The sequence below is a fragment of the Dendropsophus ebraccatus genome, chromosome 9, assembly GCF_027789765.1.
Source record: "Dendropsophus ebraccatus isolate aDenEbr1 chromosome 9, aDenEbr1.pat, whole genome shotgun sequence".
In the NCBI taxonomy this organism is placed as follows: domain Eukaryota; kingdom Metazoa; phylum Chordata; class Amphibia; order Anura; family Hylidae; genus Dendropsophus; species Dendropsophus ebraccatus.
In genome coordinates, this window is record NC_091462.1 from 64,292,389 (window position 1) to 64,317,959 (window position 25,571).

At 47.8% G+C, this 25,571-nt stretch overlaps 1 protein-coding gene across 1 annotated transcript in view; it reads right to left on the reverse strand.

Moving 5' to 3' along the window:
* SLC29A4 (solute carrier family 29 member 4) overlaps positions 1-25,571 on the reverse strand; it is a 122,033-nt gene that overhangs the window by 50,795 nt on the left and 45,667 nt on the right. Inside the window, exons 4-7 of the mRNA XM_069985334.1 lie at positions 23,867-23,980; positions 15,710-15,838; positions 14,852-14,926; positions 5,977-6,230 (exon numbers count right to left, since the gene is read on the reverse strand). Coding sequence (XP_069841435.1) covers positions 5,977-6,230; positions 14,852-14,926; positions 15,710-15,838; positions 23,867-23,980 — 572 coding nt within the window. The remainder of the gene's footprint in view (positions 1-5,976; positions 6,231-14,851; positions 14,927-15,709; positions 15,839-23,866; positions 23,981-25,571) is intronic.

Here is a 25,571-nt window from a genome sequence, read left to right on the forward strand (position 1 = left end):
TCGGCAGGTGATGCAGTTATTGTCCTAAAAAACAACTTTTAAACTGGCAGCCCCATGCCCTACGGGCGTGGCCTAGATTGTGTATGGATTAGGCTGTCACATCCTTTCTGTCCCTCCTCATCATTAGGAATGCTCCAGGCAGATTGTCTCCTATTTGTCAGCTGTGTGAATACTGAACATGGGCTGGATCGTTAAGTAACTGTGTAGTTTTCAGCATGTAGAAAATGTTCCAGTGGCATTCCTAATGATAGAGGGTGGGGAGGAGGGACAGAGGGCTGGTGCAAAATTAGGGCACAGATGCTGTGCAAGTTTAAAAGTTGTTTTTAGGACAAATAACTGCATCACCTGCCAAACGGACCCCAGGACAGATCTTGGATTAAAAGCAGCTATCCGAAGGTACAAGCAATTTGGGGGGGGGGGGTCAGATTGTGGGTACAGAGTCGCTTTAAGTGGAGCATGACTGCAGGATCAGACTACATGAAGTTTTTTGTTTTTGAGGAGCCAAAAATGTCAAGTTCTACTTGTACCATGCTTCATTGTTTTGAATACTGCACGGAAGCTCCATAGAAATAAATAGAGCTGCCGGAAAGGGCCAAGTAAGCACTTTCCAGTTTACTCAGCTCTTTCCAGCGGCTCCATAGGGATGAATAGAGCATCCTTGATGATTTTATCTCAACTTTATGTTTGCACCATTTACAACTACACTTAACGTTTAGTCCCTAAATAGGTCCAGGGAAATTAACTTGTCCCCTATCCACAGGGGACAAATAAGAGATAGCGGGGGTTCGACTTCTGAAACCCCCACCGATCTCCATATCTGGCCCCCAGCTACTTTGTTTTTAATAAAGCCGTGGGTATGGCACGTGACCCGCTGCTCTATTCATTCCTATGGAGCCACCGTAAAGAGCCGAGTAAGCCAAAAAGTGCTTACTGGGCTCTTTCTGATGGTGCTTTTCATTCCTATGGAGCCACCGGAAAGACACACGCACGCACGCTAGGGAGAGGAACGCTACCTGAAAGCGCATGACCCTGCCGCACATACACAGCCAACAGCAGAGACATTACCAGCTCCAGCATTTCCTACAGAATCCAAAACTATCTACGTCCTGGGGGGACTACAGGAGCGGTGAGTGGTGTTCATTCACCATATGATAACCATACTATATTATGAGGACATGTATAATCTGTAATTTCGGTAATAAGAAGACTTGGTCCAAATAATATAGACACCACCTGTTTTATTCTTAACAAAATATGAGTATATATTTATTTAATTTAAAACAGCAATTTTAACTAACATTTGAAATCGGGAACTCAGAGATTGTATACATAGCATGCAAGGGCCCTGCATTGCTTTAACCCCTTGCCTCTAAAGCCTGTTTTGGCCTTAATGACCAGGCTCATTTTTCAAAATCTGACCTGTCTCACTTTATGCGCTTATAGCTCAGTGATGCTTTAACGTATAAGTTTCTCATTTTCAAAAGGAACATGAGAAAAAAAGCATGCCAAAATTTGTAACGCAGGTTCTCCTGAATACAACGGTACCCCAGATGTGGGCGTACACCACTGTATGGGCACACAGCCGGGCTCAGAAGGAAAGGAGCGCCAATTAGCTTTTTTAATGCAGATTTTGCTGAAGAAGTTTCTGAGCGCCAGGTGCATTTGCAGAGCCCCTGTAGTGTCCGCAGAATAGAATCCCCCAAAAGTCACCCCATTTTCGAAAGTACACCCCTAAAAGAATTCATCTTTGGGTAGGATGAGCATTTTGACCCCACATGCATTAGAGGAAAGTATTCAAAATTAGACAGTAAAAATGAAAAACACTAATTTTTCCAATAATATGTTTGTTTAGTTTGAAATTTCTCAATTTCACGAGGAACAAGAGAAAAAAAGTACCCCAAAATTTGTAAAGAAGGTTCTCCTGAATACAATGGTACCCCATATGTGGGCATAAACCACTGTATGGGTACCCAGCCGGGCTTAGAAGGGAAGGAGCGCCAATTAGCATTTTCAGTGCAGATTTTTCCGAAGAAGTTTCTGAGCGCCAGGTGCGTTTGCAGCGCCCCTGTAGTGTCAGCAGAATAGAACCCCACCAAAAGTCACCCCATTTAGGAAAGTACACCCCTGAAAGAATTCATCTTGGGGTGCAGTGAGCGGTTTGACCCCACAGGTATTAGAGGAAAGTATTCAAAATAAGACAGTAAAAATGAAAAACTTGAATTTTTCCAATAATATGTTTGTTTAGTTAAAAATTTCTTAATTTCACGAGGAATAGGAGAGAAAAACGTACCCCAAAATCTGTAACGCAGCTTCTTCTGAGTAAAACGGTACCCCATATGGGCTCAGAAGGAAGGGAGCGCCAATTTGCTGGAGCAAAACCGCAGCTAGTAATAGTTATTAGAATAGCGCAGTTACTAAAATACAATAAAAAATGAGATTACAGGTAATGTGGGGTGGTCACGGGACACCTGGGGTGGTCACGGGACACCTGGGGTGGTCACGGGCAATCTGGGGTGGTTATGGGCAACGTGGGGTGGTTACGGGCAACGTGGGGTGGTTACGGATAAACTGAAGTGCTTATAGGTAATCTGGGAGGGGTAGCTGTAATTTGGGGTCGTTACAGGCAATCTGGCCTGGTTACGGGCAATCTGGAGAGGGTCACTGGCAATTTGGGGTGGTTATAGGCAACGTGCGGTGGTTATAGGCAACGTGCGGTGGTCAGAGGCAACGTGCGGTGGTCACGTGCAATCTGGGGGGTTACGGGCAATCTGTTAGGGGCAACGTGCGGCGGTTAGGGGCAACGTGCGGTGGTTATAGGCAACGTGCGGTGGTCAGAGGCAACGTGCGGTGGTCAGAGGCAACGTGCGGTGGTCAGAAGCAACGTGCGGTGGTCACGTGCAATCTGGGGGGTTACGGGCAATCGGTTAGGGGCAACGTGCGGCGGTTAGGGGCAACGTGCGGCGGTTAGGGGCAATGTGCGGTGATTACGTGCAATCTGGCGTGATTACGGGCAACCTGGGGCGGATATGGGCAACCTGCGGTGGTTACAGGTAATCTGGGGGGGTTAGGGGTAATTTGGGAGTAAACTGCAATTATTACTATAATAAAAAATGTGTGTTTTATTTTTTTGTATGTTTGTCACTTTTTGTAATTTATACATTCATTTTCACTATATTACTATGATTACTGTGATATTTTCTATCACAGTAATCATAGTTCAGTGACAGAGACCAAATTGGTCTCTGTCACTTTAAATTTTCAGAGCTGGCTGGTTGTGAAGCGCATGCGCACTTCATAACCAGCCAGGACACCGAAGAGAAAGGAGCTCCAGGAGCAGGTAACGTATATGGGGAAGGGAGGTGACTGGGGGGGTGGGGAGCAACACACTGACACTTTTTATCCCCTGTCACCAATGATTTATGGTGATAGGGGATAAAAAGTGCTTCTTTGCACTGGGAACAGGCGATCAGCGGTATATAGTATATACCGCCGATCGCCTGCTCCGGGACCACACGGGGGGGGGTCCCCGATCACTGCCCCATGCTCTCCGCTACCTCCGGTGGCGGAGAGCATGGGGCTTTGATCATTTATTCATTTCCATCCCTGCGAACAAACATAGTTTGTTCGCAGGGATGGGGGCGGCCATCTTGGATGTGATGGCCGCCAGGGGAGGGGAGGGTTAGTGATCGCCCACTAGGGGGGCTGATCTGGGGTCTGATTTATACATTTTCATCTCCCCCCACCGTGGATTTACAGTGGGGGGATATGAAAGCGATCGGCGGCGCCGGTAATACCCGTTACCGGCGGATCGCCGCTATAACGTTAATAGCGGCGATCCGCCGGTTTCGGGGGACGAGGGGGGGGCCGGGGGACACTTTAGAAGTGCGGCGGGAGGAGGCAACGTTCTGCAACCTCCTCCCGAAGCCCGATCGTCGGGAGAACACAAATCTCCCCATAGACGCTGCGGTCGCATTGACCGCAGCGTTTATGGGGTTAACTGCCCGCGGGGAGCGCGGCTCCCCTCCGGGCAGAGGCAGCGGGAGGATGCTATGTGACATAGCCTCCTCCCGCTGCCCGATCACCGTCAGGGACAGCGGGGGGAGGCAGGGAAGCCATGACGTTTGGGGAACGTCATGTTGCGGGAACTACTTGTTTTACATGACGTTCCCGAAAAGGTCATTTTGCGGCAAGGGGTTAAATAAGATAGTTTTGTTTTTATGTTTTTAATACTTTATATGCATTTTTAACTGAATTCAAATTGAAATAAATAAAATTAAATTGAAATTAAATAAAATTGATTGACACTTAAATTGCTGCCACTTAAAACTGACTGGGGAGACAAAGGTTACCACACAAGGGGAGGTGAAAGGGTACTTGAAGGGGGAATGGAACTGGAACAACGTCTTTTGAAAAATTTGCTACTCTGTTATAGTCCTACTATTGTAGCTACTATAGTTTGGCTGTTTTAGGTTACAAACCCACTTGCCGGATCTGCAGCGAGTCTCCTTGCTGCGTTTTTGCAGCGAGACTCGCTGCAGATCCCGGCCCTATACTTTCAATAGCAGAGAAACTCGCAGCAGGGATGTACATCCCTGCTGCGATTTTGTCTGCAGCCCGCCCCATTAACCCCCTGGCCGCCAGACATTATACATTACCCGGTCCCCGTTCCTGCTTGCTTCGGGGCTCCCGGTGTCTTCACGGCCCGCCCGGGCCAATCAGTGCGCTGCGGCGGGGCAGCGCACTGATTGGCCGGGCGGAACGTGCCGGGAGCCGCCGAAGCAAGCAGGAGCCGGGATCAGGTAATGTATATCCTGCCCTCCCCCAGCCCCCGGCCGCATGATCGCTCGCAGCCCCCAGTCCCGCAGCCCCCGGCTGCACGATCGCCCGCTGGGGGCGATCGTGCGGCCGGGGGCTGCGATGCTGGGGGCGATCGTGCGGCCGGGGGCTGCGATGCTGGGGGCGATCGTGCGGCCGGGGGCTGCGATGCTGGGGGCGATCGTGCGGCCGGGGGCTGCGATACTGGGGGCGATCGTGCGGCCGGATGCTGCAGGGCTGGGGGCGATCGTGCGGCCCGGGGCTGCGGGGGGCGATCATGCGGCCGGGGTCTGCGGGGGGCGATCATGCGGCCGGGGGCTGCGGGGGGCGTTCATGCGGCCGGGGGCTGGGGGCGATATACATTACCTGATCCCGGCTCCTGCTTGCTTCAGCGGCTCCCGGCACGTTCCGCCCGGCCAATCAGTGCGCTGCCCCGCCGCATCGCACTGATTGGCCGGGCAGGCCGTGAAGACACCGGGAGCCCCGAAGCAAGCAGGAACGGGGACCGGGTAATGTATAATGTCCGGCGGCCGGGGGGTTAATGGGGCGGGCTGCAGACAAAATCGTAGCAGGGATGTACATCCCTGCTGCGAGTTTCTCTGCTATTGAAAGTATAGGGCCGGGATCTGCAGCGAGTCTCGCTACAAAAACGCAGCAAGGAGACTCGCTGCAGATCCGGCAAGTGGGTTTGTAACCTTAATAAGATTTATTTGGCTTATGGTGCATTTACACAGACAGATTTATCTGACAGATCTTTGAAGCCAAAACCAGGAACAGACTATAAACAGGGATCAGGTCATAAAGGAAAGACTGGGATCTATCCTGTTTTTAAATCCATTCCTGGATTTGGCTTCCAAAATCTGTCAGATAAATCTTTCTGTGTAAACGCACCCTTAGATTCGCAAATATTATAAAATCTGCCCCAAAATTTGCGAACCTTGCAAAATGAATTTTCAGCTGCTTCACTCATCTCTAGTCATAAAACAGCATTAGATTAAGTATAATTGATCTTAAAACTGCTTAGTTTAATGAAAATGTGATTTTTTTAAACCAAATAATTTACTGTCATGTCAATACTGAAAAATAATATGACCCAATAAATGTTACCCATCATCTAAATTATTAGATACATTTTTCCAACAAAACCAGGTAAAAACTTACATCATCTCCATAGGTGCTGTGATGCACTTTATAACGGAAACTTGGTTCTGAGACATTCCTACAGGAATTTTTGACCAGGGCTTTGTTTGTATAATACTGAACGAATCGAGTTCTTCTCACAAGCAGGTGCAAAACAAAGCACATAAATTCTAGGGAGATGGAGATTAGGAAGAAGATAATGGTACTCTCTTTTTCATTTGGCAAAAGAAGTTTGGTGAATATCCGGCTAAGAGATATTATTACTCCGGCAGTACCTAAAAAGTGATATTGAAAGGATATTAGTGAAATTTCATCAAGACTACTGAAGTTAATTAAGCCATTAACTTATCAATTAAGTTTTCTGCACTTAATAAATATTGGGTTTTATAATGACACCAGCTACCCATGGTAAAATTGCTGAATAACCATACAAGTTGGTCTGCCATAGTTTCAGAAACCTTTAGGGTCCACACACACACACACACACCGACACACACACACACACACACACACACACACACACACACACACACACAGAATCTGCAGCAGATTTGAGGTCACAGATTTGAGGCTGTGTTCCATCATTTAGTTACATTGATATCTGCAGCAGATCCTGTACGTGTTACTGCAGAGCTAAACTGCAAAAGCTAAGGACATTTAGGTAACTGTTCAGACTCAGACACTATCCTAGGCCCTGTGGGACAAAATACAATACTTAGGTTCATGGGTACAGGATTTAAGATGTAAACCAAGTTCCAGAAAGCTGGAGGACTAATAAAACAGAAACCTGACTAATTATGCCCAGGGAGTATAAATGTGTGGGTTAATGTAGGACTGCAATAAATGTAATGGGACACCAAGCAAGAGCATTTTATTATTTAACCCCTTCAAGACAGAGCCCTTTGATGCACAAAAGTCCAGGTCAAATTAATGCAACCTTCCTCCCCGCTTTTTAAAAGCCATAGCTCTTTTATTTTTCCATCTACAGGGCTGGCTGGGGTGTCATATTTTGATGATCTCTAGTTTTTATTAACCCTTTGAGGACCAGGCCCAAAATGACCCAGTGGACCGCGCAAATTTTGATCTTAGTGTTTTCGTTTTTCCCTCCTTCCCTTCTAAGAGCTCTAGCACTCTCAGTTTTCTATCTACAGGCCATGTAAGTGCTTGTTTTTTACAGGAATAGATGTACTTTGTAATGGCGTCATTCATTTTACCATAACATGTATGATGGAATTCCAAATATATTATTTATGAAGATATAAATAGGTGAAATCGTAAGAAAGAATGCAATATGGTAATGTTTGGGGGGTTCCTGTGTCTACGTAATGCACTTTATGGTAACAGCGACATGACACTATTATTCTATAGGTCAGTCCGAACACAACCATATGCAGGTTACACAGATTCTCTAATGTTATATATATATTTTTTTATGAAATCCTTTTTTTTGGCAATTAAATATTAATAAAATGGGCCTATTGTGCCGCTTATAACGGTTTTATTTTTTCACCTACGGGGCTGTATGGGGTGTCATTTTTTCCGCCATGATCTCTAGTTTTTATTAATACCATATTTGTGAAGATCGGACGTTTTGATCACTTTTTATAGATTTTTCTTAATATATAATGTAACATAAAATCGGTAATCTGCGCACTTTTTCCCCTCTTTTCGTGTACGCTGTTTACCGATCACAATGACGCTTGTTATATTTTAATAGATCGGACAATTACGCATGCTATGGTATATTATATGTTTATCTATTTATTCATTTTTATATGTTTTATTTATATAATGGGAAAGGGGGGTGATTTCAACTTTTATTGGGGGAGGGGTTTTGGGGTAGTGTGTTAGTGTTTTGAACTTTTTTTTTTTTTACACTTTTGAAGTCCCTTTGGGGGACTTCTACATACAATACTTAGATTTCTACACTGATGAATTCTATGCCATAGGCATAGCATTGATCAGTGTTATCGGCGCTCTGCTCATTGAGCCTGCCTGTGCAGGCTCAGTGTAGCAGATCGCCGATCGGACCGCAAGGAGGCAGGTAAGAGACCTCCAGCAGTCCGTTTTACCGATCGGGACTCCCGCAGTCACACTGCGGGGGTCCCGATCGGTAAGTGACAGGGGACTCCCCCTGTCACTTACACTTAAACGCCGCGGCGTTTAAGGGGTTAATGACACGCGGCAGCGCGATCGCTGCAGCGTGTCATTACCGGTGAGGTCCCGGCTGCTGATTGCAGCCGGCCCCCACCTGCTATGAAGCGCGCTCCGCTCCGGAGCACGCTTCATAGCGGGAGAAACACCCATGACGTAAGGTTACGTCATGGGTCGTCTGGGGACAGACTTCCATGACGTAACCCTACGTCCAGGGTTGTCTAGGGGTTAATATCATATTGGTGTAACAGAAAAATTTTGATAGCTTTTTATAAAAAATTTTCTGATACATAATTTAAAAAAATCAGCAATCCTGGTGGGTTTTTTTTTAGTTTGTCTGTTTACGCCGTTCACCGTGCGGGAACCACAGTGGAATATCTTAATAGATCGGACAATTCCACACGCTACAATATATAATATGTTTATTCATTCATTTATTTATTTTTTATAATCGCCAAGGGGGTATATTAAAGAGGATGTTCAACTCTATGCAAAATAAAAAAAATTGCAGGTTTAGTAGTTCTAGCTTACCCAAGTCCCCCTAGCTATTTCTGCTGTAATCCGCTACATTTTGGGGCCACTGTGGATGTTTTTCTTTTCACCCATCTTTTCTTTACTTCCTGGTTTGGATCAGTTGAGCAAGGGACTTGCTGCACTACACAGACCAGCATTCCCTGTGTGCCGGAGCCCGCCCCCTTTCACCAGCCTTCTTGTAATTCCTCCCACATTCCCTTCCACCAGTGACCACTAGCCTATCTAAAGTAGGAACCACAAAAACACCAGCACCCAGCCATCATTCCCCATATGATTCCTCAGCATATTCCCAGATGCTGCTGCCTCTGCTGTAAAATGATAGAAGCAGCCAGCACAGGCAGTCATCTCTTTTGCATTGTTTATATACAGTATCTATGGAGAAGAGCTGACTGCCACTGAGCTCCAGTCCCTGCATGTATATGACTGCCACTGAGCTCCAGTGATGTCCCTGCATGTATATGACTGCCACTGAGCTCCAGTGATGTCCCTGCATGTATAGGACTGCCACTGAGCTCCAGTGATGTCCCTGCATGTATATGACTGCCACTGAGCTCCAGTGATGTCCCTGCATGTATATGACTGCCACTGAGCTCCAGTGATGTCCCTGCATGTATAGGACTGCCACTGAGCTCCAGTGATGTCCCTGCATGTATAGGACTGCCACTGAGCTCCAGTGATGTCCCTGCATGTATATGACTGCCACTGAGCTCCAGTCCCTGCATGTATATGACTGCCACTAAGCTCCAGTGATGTCCCTGCATGTATATGACTGCCACTGAGGCGCAGTGATGTCCCTGCATGTATGACTGCCACTGAGGTCCAGTGATGTCCCTGCATGTATATACAAGCTCTGCTGGATAGGGGGAGATGACGTGGGGAGTAGTGGTCACTGTTTTCACTATTCATAGAGCACAGATAATCCATTTCTTCTCCACAGAACACTGCACTATTAGGCAGCAGGGTCAATCTCTGTGATTCTATTGGCTCTGAGGGACCATGTGATGAAGGTCCTGAAGAGCACTGTCAATGGCTAAAAAGGAACATGTGACACTGAGTGTAACAAACTAATAGGACTCTCTCACTGCCAGGACCGCCCAGTGCAATGACACTTTCTGTGATGTATTGGCACAAAATGGAGGACAGTAACATGTACTGTGACAACAATTATAGAAATTTTTAGAACTACAGAACTTCCTTTGCAGCTGTAGGGGTGGTCAAAGTCAGGGAAAATGACCAGACTGGAACTGGAAGCATATGGGTGGTATGTATAACTTTGGGAAAGGAACAGAAAGGAAGAAAAAAAAAAAAGTATTAAACTGGACAACCCCTTTAAACCTTTATTGGGAGCGGAGGTATAAGGGTTTTCTTTTATACTTTAAAAACTTTTTTTACTACAATTTTTTTTAACACTTTTTTTCGCAGTAAAACATGCAATCATTAGATCACAGCATAGATCAGTGTCTTTGGCGATCTATGCATAGAGCCTGCCTGAGTGCAGGCACAGAACACCGAAAACCGACAGGACAGAGGTAAGAGGCTTACCCCCCGCCCGTCAGTACATGCAATAAGGTCCCAATAACTCAGTGACAGACGCTTGTTCTATCACTGAGTACCTTAAACGCTGTGATCTTTAGCGGCGTTTTAAGGGGATAATGAAACGCAGCTGCAGGATCTTGCACACATCAAACCAATTAAGTGTCACGAACGTGGATATACGTTCCTGCTGCACATACCAAGTTTGTGTATTTATGTATTACTGATGTGAAGGGGTTAATCACTTGGCGCAGCAAGCACATGGTTTTGCAAGAGTAGAATTGACAGTAATGGGAAGTTTAGACAGAGATTTATCTGACAGATTTTTGAAGCCAAAGCCAGGAACAGACTATAAAGAGAACAGATCGTAAAGAAAAGACTGAGATTTATCCTCTTCTCAAATCTATTCCTGGCTTTGGCTTCAGAAATCTGTCAGATTTCTCTGTGTAAACACACCATAAGATAGGTGATTGGTAATTCAATTGGGAATGCAGAGATTGTCTATTACCTACAGTAATGACCTATAACATACTGTCAAAACATGTCAAATACATACTGTCAATTTGTCAAAATTAGAAATAAGCTAATTTACAGTGTTAACAGAGCAAAGCGCTTCATTAGCTCGGCAGTTGGCTTATCATCTAGCTGCATTTGAACTCATTGCCTCTCTTCCCCGGCTGCCTGGAAAAGCTGGATCCAGTCCTGGGAAACTTCTCCCAGTTTCCCCAAACTGGATCCAGCTTTTCGAGGCACTCAGAGTAGAATGGTGTTCAAAGGCAATATATAAGCCAACTGCTGAGTTAACAAAGCGCTTCACTCTGTTATTAAAGGGGTAGTGCGGCGGTAAAGAATTATTCACAGAATAACACATTACAAAGTTATACAACTTTGTAATGTATGTTATGTCTGTGAATGGCCCCCTTCCCCGTGTCCCACTACCCCCACCCGTGTACCCGGAAGTGTGGTGCACTATACTCACCTGCAGGGCCGCTTTAACCAGAGGGCACATGGTGCACGTGCACCGGGCCCACTGGTTAAAGGGGCCCACCCTGAGCAGGGCCGGCCTTTGCTCTGTGCGACCATTGCGGTCGCACAGGGCCCCGGCCACCAGCCTGCCAGGGGGGCGCCATCGGGATGGGTAAGTTATCCACCCATGGCGCCCCCTGCAGGGCCCCCCCGCCTGCTGCTGCGCTCTGTACTGTAGCTATGAGCGCTCATAACAAGCGCTCATAGGTACAGGCAGCAGCAGCGGCACTGACAGGTCGGGAGCCATTGGCTCCCTCCCTGTCAGTCATCCCTGTGGCCGCAGGCAGTGCTTTGCCTGCGGTCACAAGAGGCCGCTCTTCTGTAGTGGTATCGGCGCTGAGTGACGTCACTCAGCGCCGACACCGCGAGAGGGGAGAGCGGCCTCTTGTGACCGCAGGCAAAGCACTGCCTGTGGCCACAAGGGTGGAGTGATGAGAAGAGGAACGCGCGGACCCAGGTGAGTATAAAGTGTTTTTTTTTATTTGCTATATGGGAGGGGGGAGCACACAGGGGGTATATATAACTGGGGGGGCACACAGGGGGTATATATAACTGGGGGGGCACACAGGGGGTATATATAACTGGGGGGGCACACAGGGGGTATATATAACTGGGGGGGAGCGCACAGGGGGGTATATATAACGGGGAGCGCACAGGGGGGTATATATATAACTCGGGGAGGGCACAGGGGGGCTATATACTACTGGGGGTGCATAGGGGGTATATATAACTTGGGGAGTGCACAGGTGGGCTATATACTACTGGGGGGTGCACAGTGGGGTATATATAACTGGGGGAGTGTACAGGGGGATATATATAACTGGGGGAGCGCACAGGGGGATATTTATAACTGGGGGAGCGCACTGGGGGTATATATATAACTGGGGGAGCGCACAGGGGGTATATATATATATATATATAACTGGGGGAGCGCACGGGGGGGTATATATAACTGGGGGAGTGCACAGGGGGGTATATATAACAGGAAGCACAGAGGGGGGCTATATACAACTGGGGGGTGCACAGGGGGGTATATAACTGGGGGGGGCACACAGGGGGTATATATAACTGGGGGAGTGCAGAGGGGGGCTATACACAACTGGGGCGCACAGGGGATATATATACAACTGGGCGGTGCACGGGGGGGTATATATAACTGGGGGGCGCACGGGGGTATATATATAACTGGGGGCGCACAGGGGGTATATATAACGTATATATAACGGGGAGCGCAAATGGGGGCTATATACTACTCTGGGGCGCACAGGGGATATATAACTGGGGGATGCACAGGTTTTATATATATATATATATATATATATATATATATATATATATGGGGGGTGCACAGGGGTTATTTATAACTGGGAAAGCGTACTGGGGGGAGCACAAGGGATATAGATATACTACTGAGGGGTGCACAGGGGGACTATATACTACTGGGGGAGCACAGGGGATATACATACTACTGTGGGTGCACAGGGGGAGTATATACTACTGGGTGATGCACGGGGGGTATATATAACTGGGGGAGCACAGAGGGGGCTATATACTACTGGGGCAGCACCTAGTGGTCTATAGTACTGGGGGAAGCACACAAGGGGTCTATATACTACTGGAAGCAGCACAATGGGGTCTATATACTACTGGGGGGTGCACAGGGGGTATATATACTACTGGGAGCAGCACCTATTGGTCTATAGTACTGGGGGCAGCACACAGCTGTGGGGGAGCACAGAGGGGTGTAACTACTGTATAGGGGTACATAGGGGGGTAACTACTGTATAGGGGTACATAGGGGGGTTACTACTGTATAGGGGTACAGGGGACCTTACTACTGTACGTGTTGGAGCCTAAAATGTTTCTCTGGCAGATTTTGGAGAGAAGATTGACAGCCAGGAGAAGACTTCATGGTGGCCCATGCTGGATGGAGTGAAAGAAAAGGTGAAAGACTCTGATGAGCGAAGACGCCCCCTGTGAGTAAATGGATGTAACTGTTATAGGGCTGTAGTGATAGTGGTCATGGTGTGGCGGTATTATATAATGGTATCATTGGTGATATCGTTATGAGGTAACTACCGTATGTATTGGGGCTCTTAATACAGTGTGGGGACATTTTCAGGGGATCATACTGTGTGTGGAGCTCCGATTCTGATAACGCTGGGTTGGGGGGGGGGGGCACTCCTGAGGCCTGTGCACTGGGCCCACCAATGTCATTCAGTGACGTCTTTTTCGGCCGGCCGGCAAACAGCTCCGTCTGTTCCGAATGCCGGCCGCCCTCTGCAGCGTAATCCGATGCTCAGCCGCGATTGGCTAAGCATAACTGTGCTCAGCCAATCGCGGCTGAGCACAGTTGTGATGCGGCAGAGGCGGGACGGGCGGCAGCGACTCGGCCGTCCGTCCGAATATGACGTTTGGCACAAAATGGCGGACGGCCCTCGACACGGATCAGGTAATGTATAATGCACCAACACTTCCGGGTACACGGGTGGGGGTGGTGGGACACGGGGAAGGGGGCTATTCACAGACATAACATACATTACAAAGTTGTATAACTTTGTAATGTGTGTTATTCTGTGAATAATTTTTTAGCGCCGCACTACTCCAATGTAAATTGTTCATCTCTACTGAAAATCCTTATAACAAGATAAAAGGCATAGTGCCACCTTTAATGTTTTTAACGCAGAACTGCACCATTTAGGTTGGATGAGATTTGCTGGAGTATTTTACATTATCCATGTCATCTGTCATTCGATTTTCTTGTTTGAATACAGTACAGAAGGCATTTAATAGATTCAACTTTTCCTTATGCCCCACCACCATTATACCTAGGGCCTTTACTCTGTTCACTGCTAGCTGATGCCTGCAGCTGACCAGTCTTGTACTGTATGTTCCTTGACGTGCAGGTGCCTCTGCCAGTTAGGGTGTTTGCTATCTAAGCGCCGGTCCAATGGGGAGTTGGACCAGACTCCTTCACCTCATAAATAGTAAACATGGTCAGCAGCAAGTCGCCGGCTATTAGTGTATACTGAGCTTAGCGGTTTTTACTGTGCCCTGTATCTCCTGTTTTTAACCCTTGCCTGTCCTCCTCACCTGTCTAGTTTTGCCGCCTGCCCTGACCTTATTGCCTGTCTCTTTGCCTGACAATTCCTCTTTCTCATGTTTTGTACTTTCGCTGCTTGCTGTTACCAACCCAGTTTGAAGACCTTGGCCTATTGTGGTGTTTTGTCTGTCTCAGTTTTGTGTTCTCACTTGGTGTAGTATAGGGGCTGTCACTGTGGTTGCCCGCAATTGTTTAGGACTGTCTTGAGGTAAGTAGGTAGGGACGGGAGGGGGGTGGGGGCTTCAGCTTTAGGGCTCACTGTTGCTTCATGTTCCCTACCTTGTACTACCCGTCCCTGACAGTTTCTGCTTTGAAACACGCATTGGACTTAGTCCTGTGCTAGGTTAACTTACCGCCGTTTTTTGGTCGTTTTTGGCCTTCCATAATGCTTGTTATTTTAAAGGAGATCCATGAGATCAAAATACAGGATGTTATTTGTCCCCAAAATTACATACATCCAAAAAAACAGCCATCGGTGAACCTAGCCTTAGGTTGCAATTATTTGGCTACATTTTTAAAGTTTGAGATACTGTTAATGATACTTACTTTCACCCGTCATTACTCCTTGAGTGTAACGTTTAGGTAGCATCCCCGTGTAGCCATAGAAACTGGATTGCTGCACTTGTGAAATAAAGTCAATATTTATAAGATAAAGTACACAGGAATAATATAAAAAATACATACTGTATAGACCCAACATAGTTGTGAACACTGTATAGATCCAAAATAATTTGTGGTTCCATAACAATATGACTAATATCTACAATTCTGTACTATGACTGCTGTGAATGCTAATTTATTAATAATGCAAATTATAATTTAAAGGGGAACAATAAGCAGGTTAGACAAATCCATTCTGCTAATAGCTTCCTAGGATGGAGGTATGTCTGTTCCCTTCATCCTATGTGCCCTTCCTGCCCGGTAAGCCATTAGGAGCACTGGGGGTGGAGATGGACGTGGGTTCTGTACTGGCATATTCAGCTTCCTGGGAGGGGGGGGCATCTTGCTGTGGGGTTACGCTTATATGGGATCCCACATTTTCATGGATTCCACAGATGTGGCATCTGTGGAATCAGTGAAAAGAACTGTCCCCACAGACTTCTATGAGGGGATCCTTGCCACGATCCGCCTCCACACTAGGACAATTTTTCCTACTTTTTCGCGTCACAGATTGCGCCACGTCTGAATGGACTAATAGGATTCAATGTCCCCTAAAATTGTTTGTGAACGCGGATCCGCAATTTCAGAGAATTTCACAGGACACGTGATAAAGGCCTAACATTTAGCTCATTTACACAAATCTTTTATTGCCTCATAATCAGTTATATATTTATGTCCAGCAATAGAACACTTTAGGTTCATTTTCAGTAACATTCAGTTAAGTTGTTTTGCTATATTACTTACCAGTGCATCCAAAAGCTACCACCCCAACTGCAAAAAGGTTTACGGCATATGACTGTTTAAATGTAAATAGCTCAAGCCAAATGTCACAAATTCCAATAAAGATTAGAGGCCCAAGAGCAAAAATATACCCTGCAAATAAAATAAAAAGACATGTCAACTGTTACATAAGTTAATGCAACCATTAGGCTTCGTTCACATGTTGCATTTGAAACATAGAAGATTGTTGGCAGAAAAAGACCACTTGGTCCATCTAGTCTGCCCTTTTAGTGTTTCCTTTCTTATTATCTTAGGATAGATATGTTTATCCCAGACATGTTTAAATTCTGTTATTGTAGATTTACCTACCACATCTACTGCAAGTTTGTTTCAAGCATCTTTCAGTAAAGTAATATTTTCTTATGTTAGATTTTTTCCACAAATGAATAAAACCACATAATGGCAGTATTCTGGGCAGTTTCTCACAAGGACAGAAGTGACAGCAGGGAGCACTGTGTCTGACTGCACAAAATACACCACTTCCCTCCCAAGAAGATTAACTGTATGTAAACTTAAAAAATAAATAAGTATAATCCAAACTAACATGGGTGGAAAATGTGCCTATATTATGGCAGAGCGAAATCAGTCTATGACTATTTTAGTTTTTTTTTATTTTTTATATGGTTTCAATACTTTTCTTGATTCTTTTACTATTATACTTTACATTTGGACATATTTGTCTCCTTTTCCTAAGTTCAACAATACAAGACAAATAAAACATGAATATGTGCTGCAAATAATAGTATATTGTCAGTTTCTGGCACAAGTAAAAGGGTTTCATATCTCCCCATCCACTATTGCTTTGAATGTGACTACCATCATTTCATAGACAATCATCATAAATTTGACTTGCAACTTTCTTGTGCCTGTCATTGGGGGACACAGCACCAGTGGGTATAGGCTACTGCCACTAGGAGGCGACACTAGACAGAAGAAGTGACTCCGCCTGGCAGGCTATACCCCTCCTACAGGCACCAGGCTAACTCAGTTTTAGTCTAGTGTCCGTAGGAGGTAGACACAGGTGCCACGCACCTCTTTATTATTTTAGTTTTATTTCTTTTTCTTCTTTTCTAGGTTATCAGGGGGACCATCGGCGTGGCTGCCACACCAGACGTAGCCTCCCCCTGAGGGTGCACTGGAAGTTTTCACTTCCCATGCGCCGGTCACCCGTCCCCCATTGCCAGCTCCCTGCGGCAGGATGCCGGTACCCCACCCAGGTGCGAGGTTACCGAGGGGGTGACCCTGCGAGCACCCGAAGATGCCGGACAGGTGAGTTGTCCTGTCCTTGAGGGGGGGGGGGGTCATCCTGGCTAGGGCAACCAGTAGCCTCTTCCCTGCTCTCCCTAGTACCCATTGCCACAGCGCACACTTCCCTGCAGCACAGCCCTCCCTCCCCTATCCCCTGTCCTAGCTGGACAGCTTGCCTCCTGCTCCCCCTTCTCATCACCCTCCTAGCTGGGCTGATGCCCACCTCTTTTCGTTCCCACGGAGCCACTGCAGCTCGCAGCGGCTTCATAGGGGACAGCTGGGGGGTTGCTGGGCTCCTCTCTCCTCCTTTTGCCTCCGGCGGTCGCGTTTTTTGGCGCTCCGCGCCGCCGTCTCACTGCCGCCGGCCTGCCCCACAAATTTAGGCCCCGGCTTCTGCCGGAGCTAGGCCGCGTCGGCGCACACTAGTGATGTCACTGGGGGGCGGGGCGCCCGCCTGTTTTTCGGCTCTTCCCGCCACAGCCCTTTCCCCTATTGGCTACTCTGTAGCCCCCACCTTTTCTTCCTGTGCCCCCTCCCTTCCTCCTCCTCTTGCCGGCAGCAGCTTCAGCTCGTGGCCACCTGCTGTTATCACTGTCTGCCAGTACAGCAGCCTCAGCTCCCTGTGCACAGCAGCAGTCTAGCATCCAGTGCAGCTATTCCAGCGTGCACCAGCTACAGCTTCCAGTGCAGCAGTTCCAGCGTGTCTCAGCTCCAACATCCAGTGCAGCTCCAGCATCCAGTGCGGCAGCAGCTCCAGCATCCAGTGCGGCAGCAGCTCCAGGGTCTGGTAGGCTCACCCAGTGGGTGATATTCCCCTCCTCCACTCCCCAGGCTAACAGCCCTAGCTACCATGTCTGGTCCCCGGGATGACCCCCCTAGGCAGCTCACTCCCGCGGCTGTGGCGACACACTTTGCGTGTGCTCGTTGCAATAAGAAATTCCCCTGTGGTTAGCCTGGTTCCCTCTGCCTGCTATGCCTTAACCCTGGTGCCACTTCCCCTCCAGGTTCTGATGTAGCCTCTCCTGAGTGGGCTAGATCCCTGTCCCAGGCAATCGGTGACCTCTCTAAGCTGTCGCAGGTCATGATCCATGCCATTGAGCGGTATCTTCTGACTCCCCTTCCAGAGGACGGTCTCATAAGAGACCTAGACTCTCTGTCTCACGGTCGCCCTCCCAGCGACCCCTCTCCGCTTCCCAGCGACCCCTCTCCGTCACCTCGGGGGACCCCTCTGACTCTGCTTCAGAGTCTGAAAGGGAGGATCAGCTGGCCTCTGCAGTGCAAGCCTTGATCCGTGCAGTGCGAGACACCTTACATATTGAGGAAGAGTCCTCTTCTACCTCCAAGAGTGAGGTTTCCTTCCGTCGCCATAAGCAACAGCCATTGGTTTTTCCCAGCCATAAGGATTTTGAGGATCTCCTAGCCAAGGAGTGGAATCACCCTGACCGGCGGATTCCATCCTCTAAGCGTGCCGAGGCTTTGTTTCCCTTCTCCCCTGACCTGGTCACTACATGGACAGTGCCCCCATCTGTGGATCCTCTGGTTTCTCGACTTTCCAAGTCAACTACTCTGCCTCTGGCAGATAGTGCTTCACTCACTGACCCGGTGGACAAGAAAATCGACGCTTTTTCGAAGTCTGTCTTTGTTGCAGCTGGTTCGGCCCTACGTCCTACCTTTGCTGCATCCTGGGTCAGCAAGGCTTGTTCCTCTTGGGCCAGGCAGTAGTCCATGACCTCTCCCTGGACACCCCGCGTGAGGATCTCCTGTCTCTGGCCTCACAGATTCTACATGCGTCCAAATACTTGTGCGACGCTTCTCAGGAAGCTGCTCGTTTGTCTGCGCGGGCCCTGGCAAACTCTGTAGCCATCCGATGCTCTGTCTGGTTAAAATGCTGGTCAGCTGACGCCGCCTCCAAGAAGGCTCTGACTTCTCTTCCCTTTGCAGGAAACAGACTTTTTGGGGAGCGGCTGGATAAAATAATCTCGGACGCTACGGGGGGGGAAGAGCTCCTTGCTTCCTCAAAACCGATCCCGGCACCCTCAGCCTCCCAGGCGTTCCAGCTGTTTCCGCTCCTTTGAGCCTCCGGCACGTCGTCGCCCGGCTAAGGATACGCCTCCAGCTCCTTCTAGGAAGCCCTCCTTTAAACCCCGCCCCTCCTGGCAGCCCCGTTCTCGCCCTTCTAAGGGTCCTGCACCCAAGTCTTCTTCCTGAGGGTCTTTCCCCACTCGGGTCTCTCCCTCAAGTAGGGAGTCGTATGCTCTCCTTAAAGGAGATTTGGCTCGCCCATGTGTCCGATGTGTGGGCTCGGGAGGTGGTGTCCTCAGGGTACAAAATCGAGTTGTGTGCATTCCACCGCCTCGCTTTTTTCCATCAAATCTCCCACGCTCTTCGGCACGGCTTTCCGAGCTTTTTCGGGCGGTTAAAAATCTCCCAGTGGTCCCAGTTCCTCCCTCTGAGCACTTCCAGGGATTCTATTCCAATCTGTTCACAGTCCCCAAAAAGGACGGCTCGGTCCGTCCTATCCTGGATTTAAAACGGCTGAACAGGTTTGTTCGCCTTCGGCGGTTCCGCATGGAATCCTTGCGGTCGGTGGTCATCCGCGACGCCTATCTGCATGTTCCCATCGCAGCCAGTCATCAACGTTTACTACGTTTCGCCGTCGGTTCTGGACATTTACCAAGATCCTTGCACCTTTGATGGCTCTGCTTCGGTCAAAGGGGGTGGCTGTCCTGCCATACCTGGACGACCTCTTGGTAAAGGGCCGCTCCAAGCAGGACACTTTGTCCAGCCTCCAGATCACACTCGATCTCTTGACCAATTTCGGTTGGGTGATCAATTACCAAAAATCTTCCCTACTTCCCTCCCGCTCTATGGAGTTTCTCGAGATGCTATTCAACACTGAGACGGCCTGCGTCCTCCTTCCTCCCAACAAAGTTGCCTCCCTGCGCTCGGCAGTCTCTCTGCTCCGCTCGGGCGCCCCCTGTTCGATTCGCCTTTGCATGCGAGTCCTGAGCAAGATGGTCTCCTCTTTCGAGGCGATCCCCTTTGCTCAGTTTCATTGGCGCCCTCTGCAGCAAGCGATTCTGTCTCAGTGGGACAGGTCCCCTCTGTCTCTCCACAAGAAGATCCTCCTGTCCCCTGCTGTTCGCAGGGAGCTTCTTTGGTGGTTGACGTCTCCGGTGGTCCTCCTCAGCCGCTCGTTTTCCCCTCAATTGGCTGGTCGTCTCTACAGATGCCAGCCTGTCCGGGTGGGGGGCTGTCTTCGGGAGCCACACAGCTCAGGGCTCTTGGTCGCCGATGGAGGCTCGGCTTCACATCAATATCCTGGAGCTCCGAGCCATCTTTCTCGCCCTGTCTCAGTGGACCGATCTCCTGAGGGGTTACCCGGTCTGTGTTCAGACCGACAACGTCACCGCCGTTGCTTATCTGAACCGTCAAGGCGGCACCAGGAGCCGCTCTGTCATGACAGAGGCCGCTCGCATTCTCCATTGGGCGGAGCGGTTTGTTCCAGCTCTCTCGGCAATCCACATTCCCGGGGTGGACAATTGGGCGGTGGACTACCTCAGCCGCGAAAGACCGGATCAGGGCGAATGGGCTCTACATCCCGAGGTGTTTCTTCAAATCTGCCGGCGGTGGGGATTCCCAGATGTGGATCTCTTCGCCTCCAGGCTGAACCACAAACTCACCATCTATGTGACTCGAGCCCGGATCCTTGCGGGTTCGCGGTCGACGCCTTGGTGACCCCATGGGAGCAGTTCTCCCTGGTTTACGCCTTTCCTCCTCTGCCCATTCTCTCACGAGTCCTGAAGCGCATCAAGGCACTCGGCGTTCCCGCCATTCTTGTCGCTCCAGACTGGCCGCGACGGTCCTGGTACGCCGACGTAATGCACCTCACGGCCGACGCCCCCTGGCGCTTTCCCCTGCGGGCCGACCTCCTTTCACAAGTGCCAATATTCCACCCCAATTTACCTCAGCTGAGTTTAACTGCGTGGCTGTTAAAGCCGCTGTATTGAGGTTTCGTGGGTTCTCAGAACCAGTCATCCAAACCATGCTTAAGGCCCGTAAGCCTCAGTCAGCTCGGATCTACCATCTCGTGTGGAAGGCCTTTTTTTCTTGGTGCGAACAGAATAATTTTCACCCCTTTGTGTGTTTCACACCCAAGATTCTTTCCTTTTTACAATCCGGGCTGGATAAAGGCCTCAGTCATTCCGCAGATTTCCGCCCTGTCTGTTCTTTTTCAGCGGGCTCTCGCTTTCCGCCCCCAGGTGAAGACCTTTTTTCAGGGGGTGGTCCATTTGGCCCCTCCTTTTAGTCAGCCTTTAGAGCCCTGGGACTTTAATTTAGTCCTCGAGGTTCTACAAGGTCCTCCCTTTGAGCCTCTTCGGGAGGTGTCTTTGTTTCCTTTCTTGGAAAGTCGCCTTCCTGGTGGCGATTACCTCCATCTGTAGGGTGTCTGAACTGGCAGCGCTCTCTTGTCGCTCCCCTTATCTGGTCCTTCACAAGGACAAGGTGGTGCTTCGTCCTCTTCCTTCCTTCCTGCCGAAGGTCATGTCTGCATTCCACCTTAATGAGGACATCATTCTCCCCTCTTTTTGCCCTGCGCCCTCCCATCCTAGGGAACGGTCCCTGCATTGTTTGGACCTTGTCCGGGCCATACGGATCTACTTGTCCGTCACTGCTTCCTTCCGCCGCTCGGATTCCTTGTTTGTGGTCCCGTCGGGTCCGCGCAAGGGGCTGGCGGCTTCCAAGACCACCATTGGGTGTTGGATCAGGGCAGCCATCGCAGAGGCCTACCTCGTTCGTGGCAGGGCTCCTCCTTTTCGGGTCAACGCTCATTCTACTCGAGCTGTGGGGGCCTCTTGGGCGGTTCGCCATCAGGCCTCAGTGTCCCAGGTCTGCAAGGCCGCCACCTGGTCTTCAGTTCACACTTTTTCAAAGTTTTATCAGGTCCATATCCTGGCTTCCTCTGACGCCAGTCTGGGCCGCAAGGTTCTGCAGGCCACCGTGCGTTAGGCAGGCCGCATGGGGATTGTAATCTTCTTTTCCCACCCTCTGGGACTGCTTTTGTACGTCCCACTGGTGCTGTGTCCCCCAATGACAGGCACAAGAAAAGAGGATTTTTTTTTGTACTCATCGTAAAATCCCTTTCTTGTGGCTTCATTGGGGGACACAGCTCCCACCCTGTTTGAGGTTGTGCTCCCGGGGCTTGTTCTGTTCTTGGGGTTTTCGTTCCCAGGACCAGCCTGTTTTTTTGCCTGTTTTTGTTACTACTTTCTACTGCTTGTGACTAAACTGAGTTAGCCTGGTGCCTGTAGGAGGGGTATAGCCTGCCAGGTGGAGTCACTTCTTCTTATGTCTAGTGTCGCCTCCTAGTGGCAGTAGCCTATACCCACTGGTGCTGTGTCCCCCAATGAAGCCACAAGAAAGGGATTTTATGGTGAGTACAAAAAAAATCCTCTTATTTAGCATATACTTAGTTATGCAGAAAATTACATTTTAATATGCGGGCGCTTGGCAGGCAGAGCTACACACTCGTGTCTAGTCACCGCTCTCTGTCTGTCAAGCTTGCTTAGCGGGGGAGTATTGACAGGCAGACAGGCCAGTAACGGGCCATCCAGATGACTACCTGCCTGCCTCTGCCTGCCGCACACCCGGGGATTAAACTTAATTTTCTCCCATATAAAGCTGCTGCTGTAACCAGAATAAGCCGCGAGCTGCACAGCAACTTTATACAGTGATGCAGGGAACCAAATCAGCCCACTTGGGCTCATTGGTTCCCTTTAACACTGCCTGAATCCTTCTGGGCACACTCTTGATCATATTTAAGCATGTCTTGACTGAAATCTGATCCCAGGTCTCTTCTACATATTCCTCATGTTGGTGCATAACTCTACAAACAAGTATTCAATTGGGTTAAGATCTGGGGACTGTGGGGGCCAATCCAGCAACTCTACTTAATTCTCATTGAACCATTTCTTCGCCAATCTATGTATGTATGCTTCAGGTCGTTGCCCTGCTGGAACACTGTTGTCCTTTTCAAACCTATAGTACTCAAGTGTACAAAGTTACATATCTTGTAGGATATTCACATACAGTTTAGCAATGAGACCACCATCGATCCTTGTCAATCCAACGTCTTTGGCTTCGAAACAACCCCATATCATCAGGCTTCTTCCACTGAACTATTTCCCTCATTCTTCCAGACCCATTTGCCCATGAGATTGCTATTTATTGTTTATTTATTATTTCATCTCACTGCCCACTTTTCACACTTTGAGTGTTGAGTCAACACTTCTTATGACAATAATGAAGGCTTCTTAACCTTTTTTTGGGCGACCATTCCAGACTTGTGTAATGCACGTCACACAGTGAGTGCACTGATCTCACGATTACGAAGCAAACAAGCCACGTCCACTGCCGTGTTTGTTGTGCCACATACAATATTTTGCCTGGACCACACCCCTCTTGGTATTTCACATTCTTCCAACTGTCTTGGCACTAACATGATGCAGTTTGGAAATGTTCTTGTTCAGGAGATCGGCTATTGATAAGCTGGATGATGCCATTTCTCTTTTCTTAGGAAATCTACGTCATGGCTGCCCCTTGTTTTGAACCAGGAATATGAGAACAAAGTGTAATATAGCATACAAGAAAAACTGTAAAGAGAGCAAAACAGTAACACTGCAGTTGCTTGACAAGAATCTGCATAAATAAGTTGCAAGTCAAATCTATTTATACTATAGCCAAGATAAAGTTGTAATGGATGTGAGATATGGAGCCCAGAAGTAAAAAAAAACAACATTGTTACCCTTTTGCTTGTCAGTGCTTTAGTTTTATAGTATGTGTTTTGAGCAAGTGGATCTTTAAGTAACTCACCAGCAGTGATTCTCATATGTGTGGTAAGAAGTTCCACTGTAGCATTATTAAGGACAACAGCAGCTAATGCTACCAGGATATATGTCAAACTCATGTCGAATACAATAGACGTGCCTAGAATGGAAAAAATATGAACAGTTTTTTTTGGGCAAGAATCATTTATGCACAAAGCCATGCCCCGTTTTGTGTACAAGTTGGGCTTATCAGGTAAATTATATTTTACTGGTAAAAACTCATTGTCATTTTGTAGGGTTTTTAACCTGTTTTCATAAGTGAAAAGTATTTATGTATCTTCCCCATTGCATAAAAAATTGGCTGTAATTATAACATTAGAATTGCTGACTTTTAAAAATACAATTTCGGCACTGACACTTTTCTATAAACCTTAATAGAACACGTTATTAGATTAAAAAAAACTAAACTTGCTGAGGCTTCCTGTTATATCTGTGGTGATATGGAGGAGACTTCTGTAAATTGATCTATACAACATTACAGTGAAGGGTGACACCATTAACATTATGGGCGATTGTTAATTGTAAGGCTGCGTTCACACTACGTATATTTCAGTCAGTATTGCAACCAAAACCAGGAGTGGATTAAAAACACAGAAAGGATCTGTTCACACAATGTTGAAATTGAGTGGATGGCTGCCATATAACAGTAAATAACTGCCATTATTTCAATATAACAGCCGTTCTAAAATAACAGCAAATATTTGCCATTAAATGGCAGCCATCCACTCAATTTCAACATTGTGTGAACAGAGCCTGTGTTTTTAATCCACTCCTGGTTTTGGTTGCAATACTGACTGAAATATGCGTAGTGTGAACGCAGCCTAATCTTGATTTATTATTGTTAAATAGAAATTTTTTTCCTTGAATCATTAGAAAATATTTTACTTATGTTTGAGGCAGCAATTGTATCGCTTCACACAGTATCAACACCTCCGATGTGCGGGGGCACATTAGAGGCATTGATACTGTGTGAAGAGATACAATTGCTGCCTCAAACATAAGTAAAATATTTTCTAGTCTAGTATATGGAGGCACAGGGTGTTGTCTTCTGTATGGGGATATAGAAGACAATACCCTGTGCCTCCATATACTAGACAAGCCCCCGCTGTGCTCCCATATAGTAGGCTAGCCTCCATTGTGCTCCCATGTAGTAGACAAGCCCCATATGCTCCTTCTATAAGCAGTTATGCTCAGTGTGTGTCATCAAATAGTATTTGGGCCGCTCTATGCCCCATATAGTAGACAATCCACCCCCATTTGTGCCCCATATAGTATAGATCTTCTCTGTGCCTCCATAAAGTTGTTGGGTCCCCTTTGTACATCTATTAAAATACATTAAAAAAGATGAGGGTGGTACTAGTAGCAGTAGTAGAGGTATAGTTGATGAGTGTAGTAGAGGTATAGTTGATGAGGAGTGTAGTAGTAGTATAGTTGATGAGGAGTGTAGTAGTAATATAGTTGATGAGGAGAGTAGTAGTAGTAGTATTATAGTTGATGAGGAGAGTAGTAGTATAGTACATATACAGCACGGGGGCTCAGTGGTTAGCACTGTAGCCTTGCAGTGCTGGGTTCAAATCCCACCAAGGACAACATCTGTAAAGAGTCTGTATGTTCTTTCCAGTTTGCTCACACATCCAAAACATACAGATAGGTGAATTTAGATTAAGCGCCCTCATAGGGACAGGGAGAAA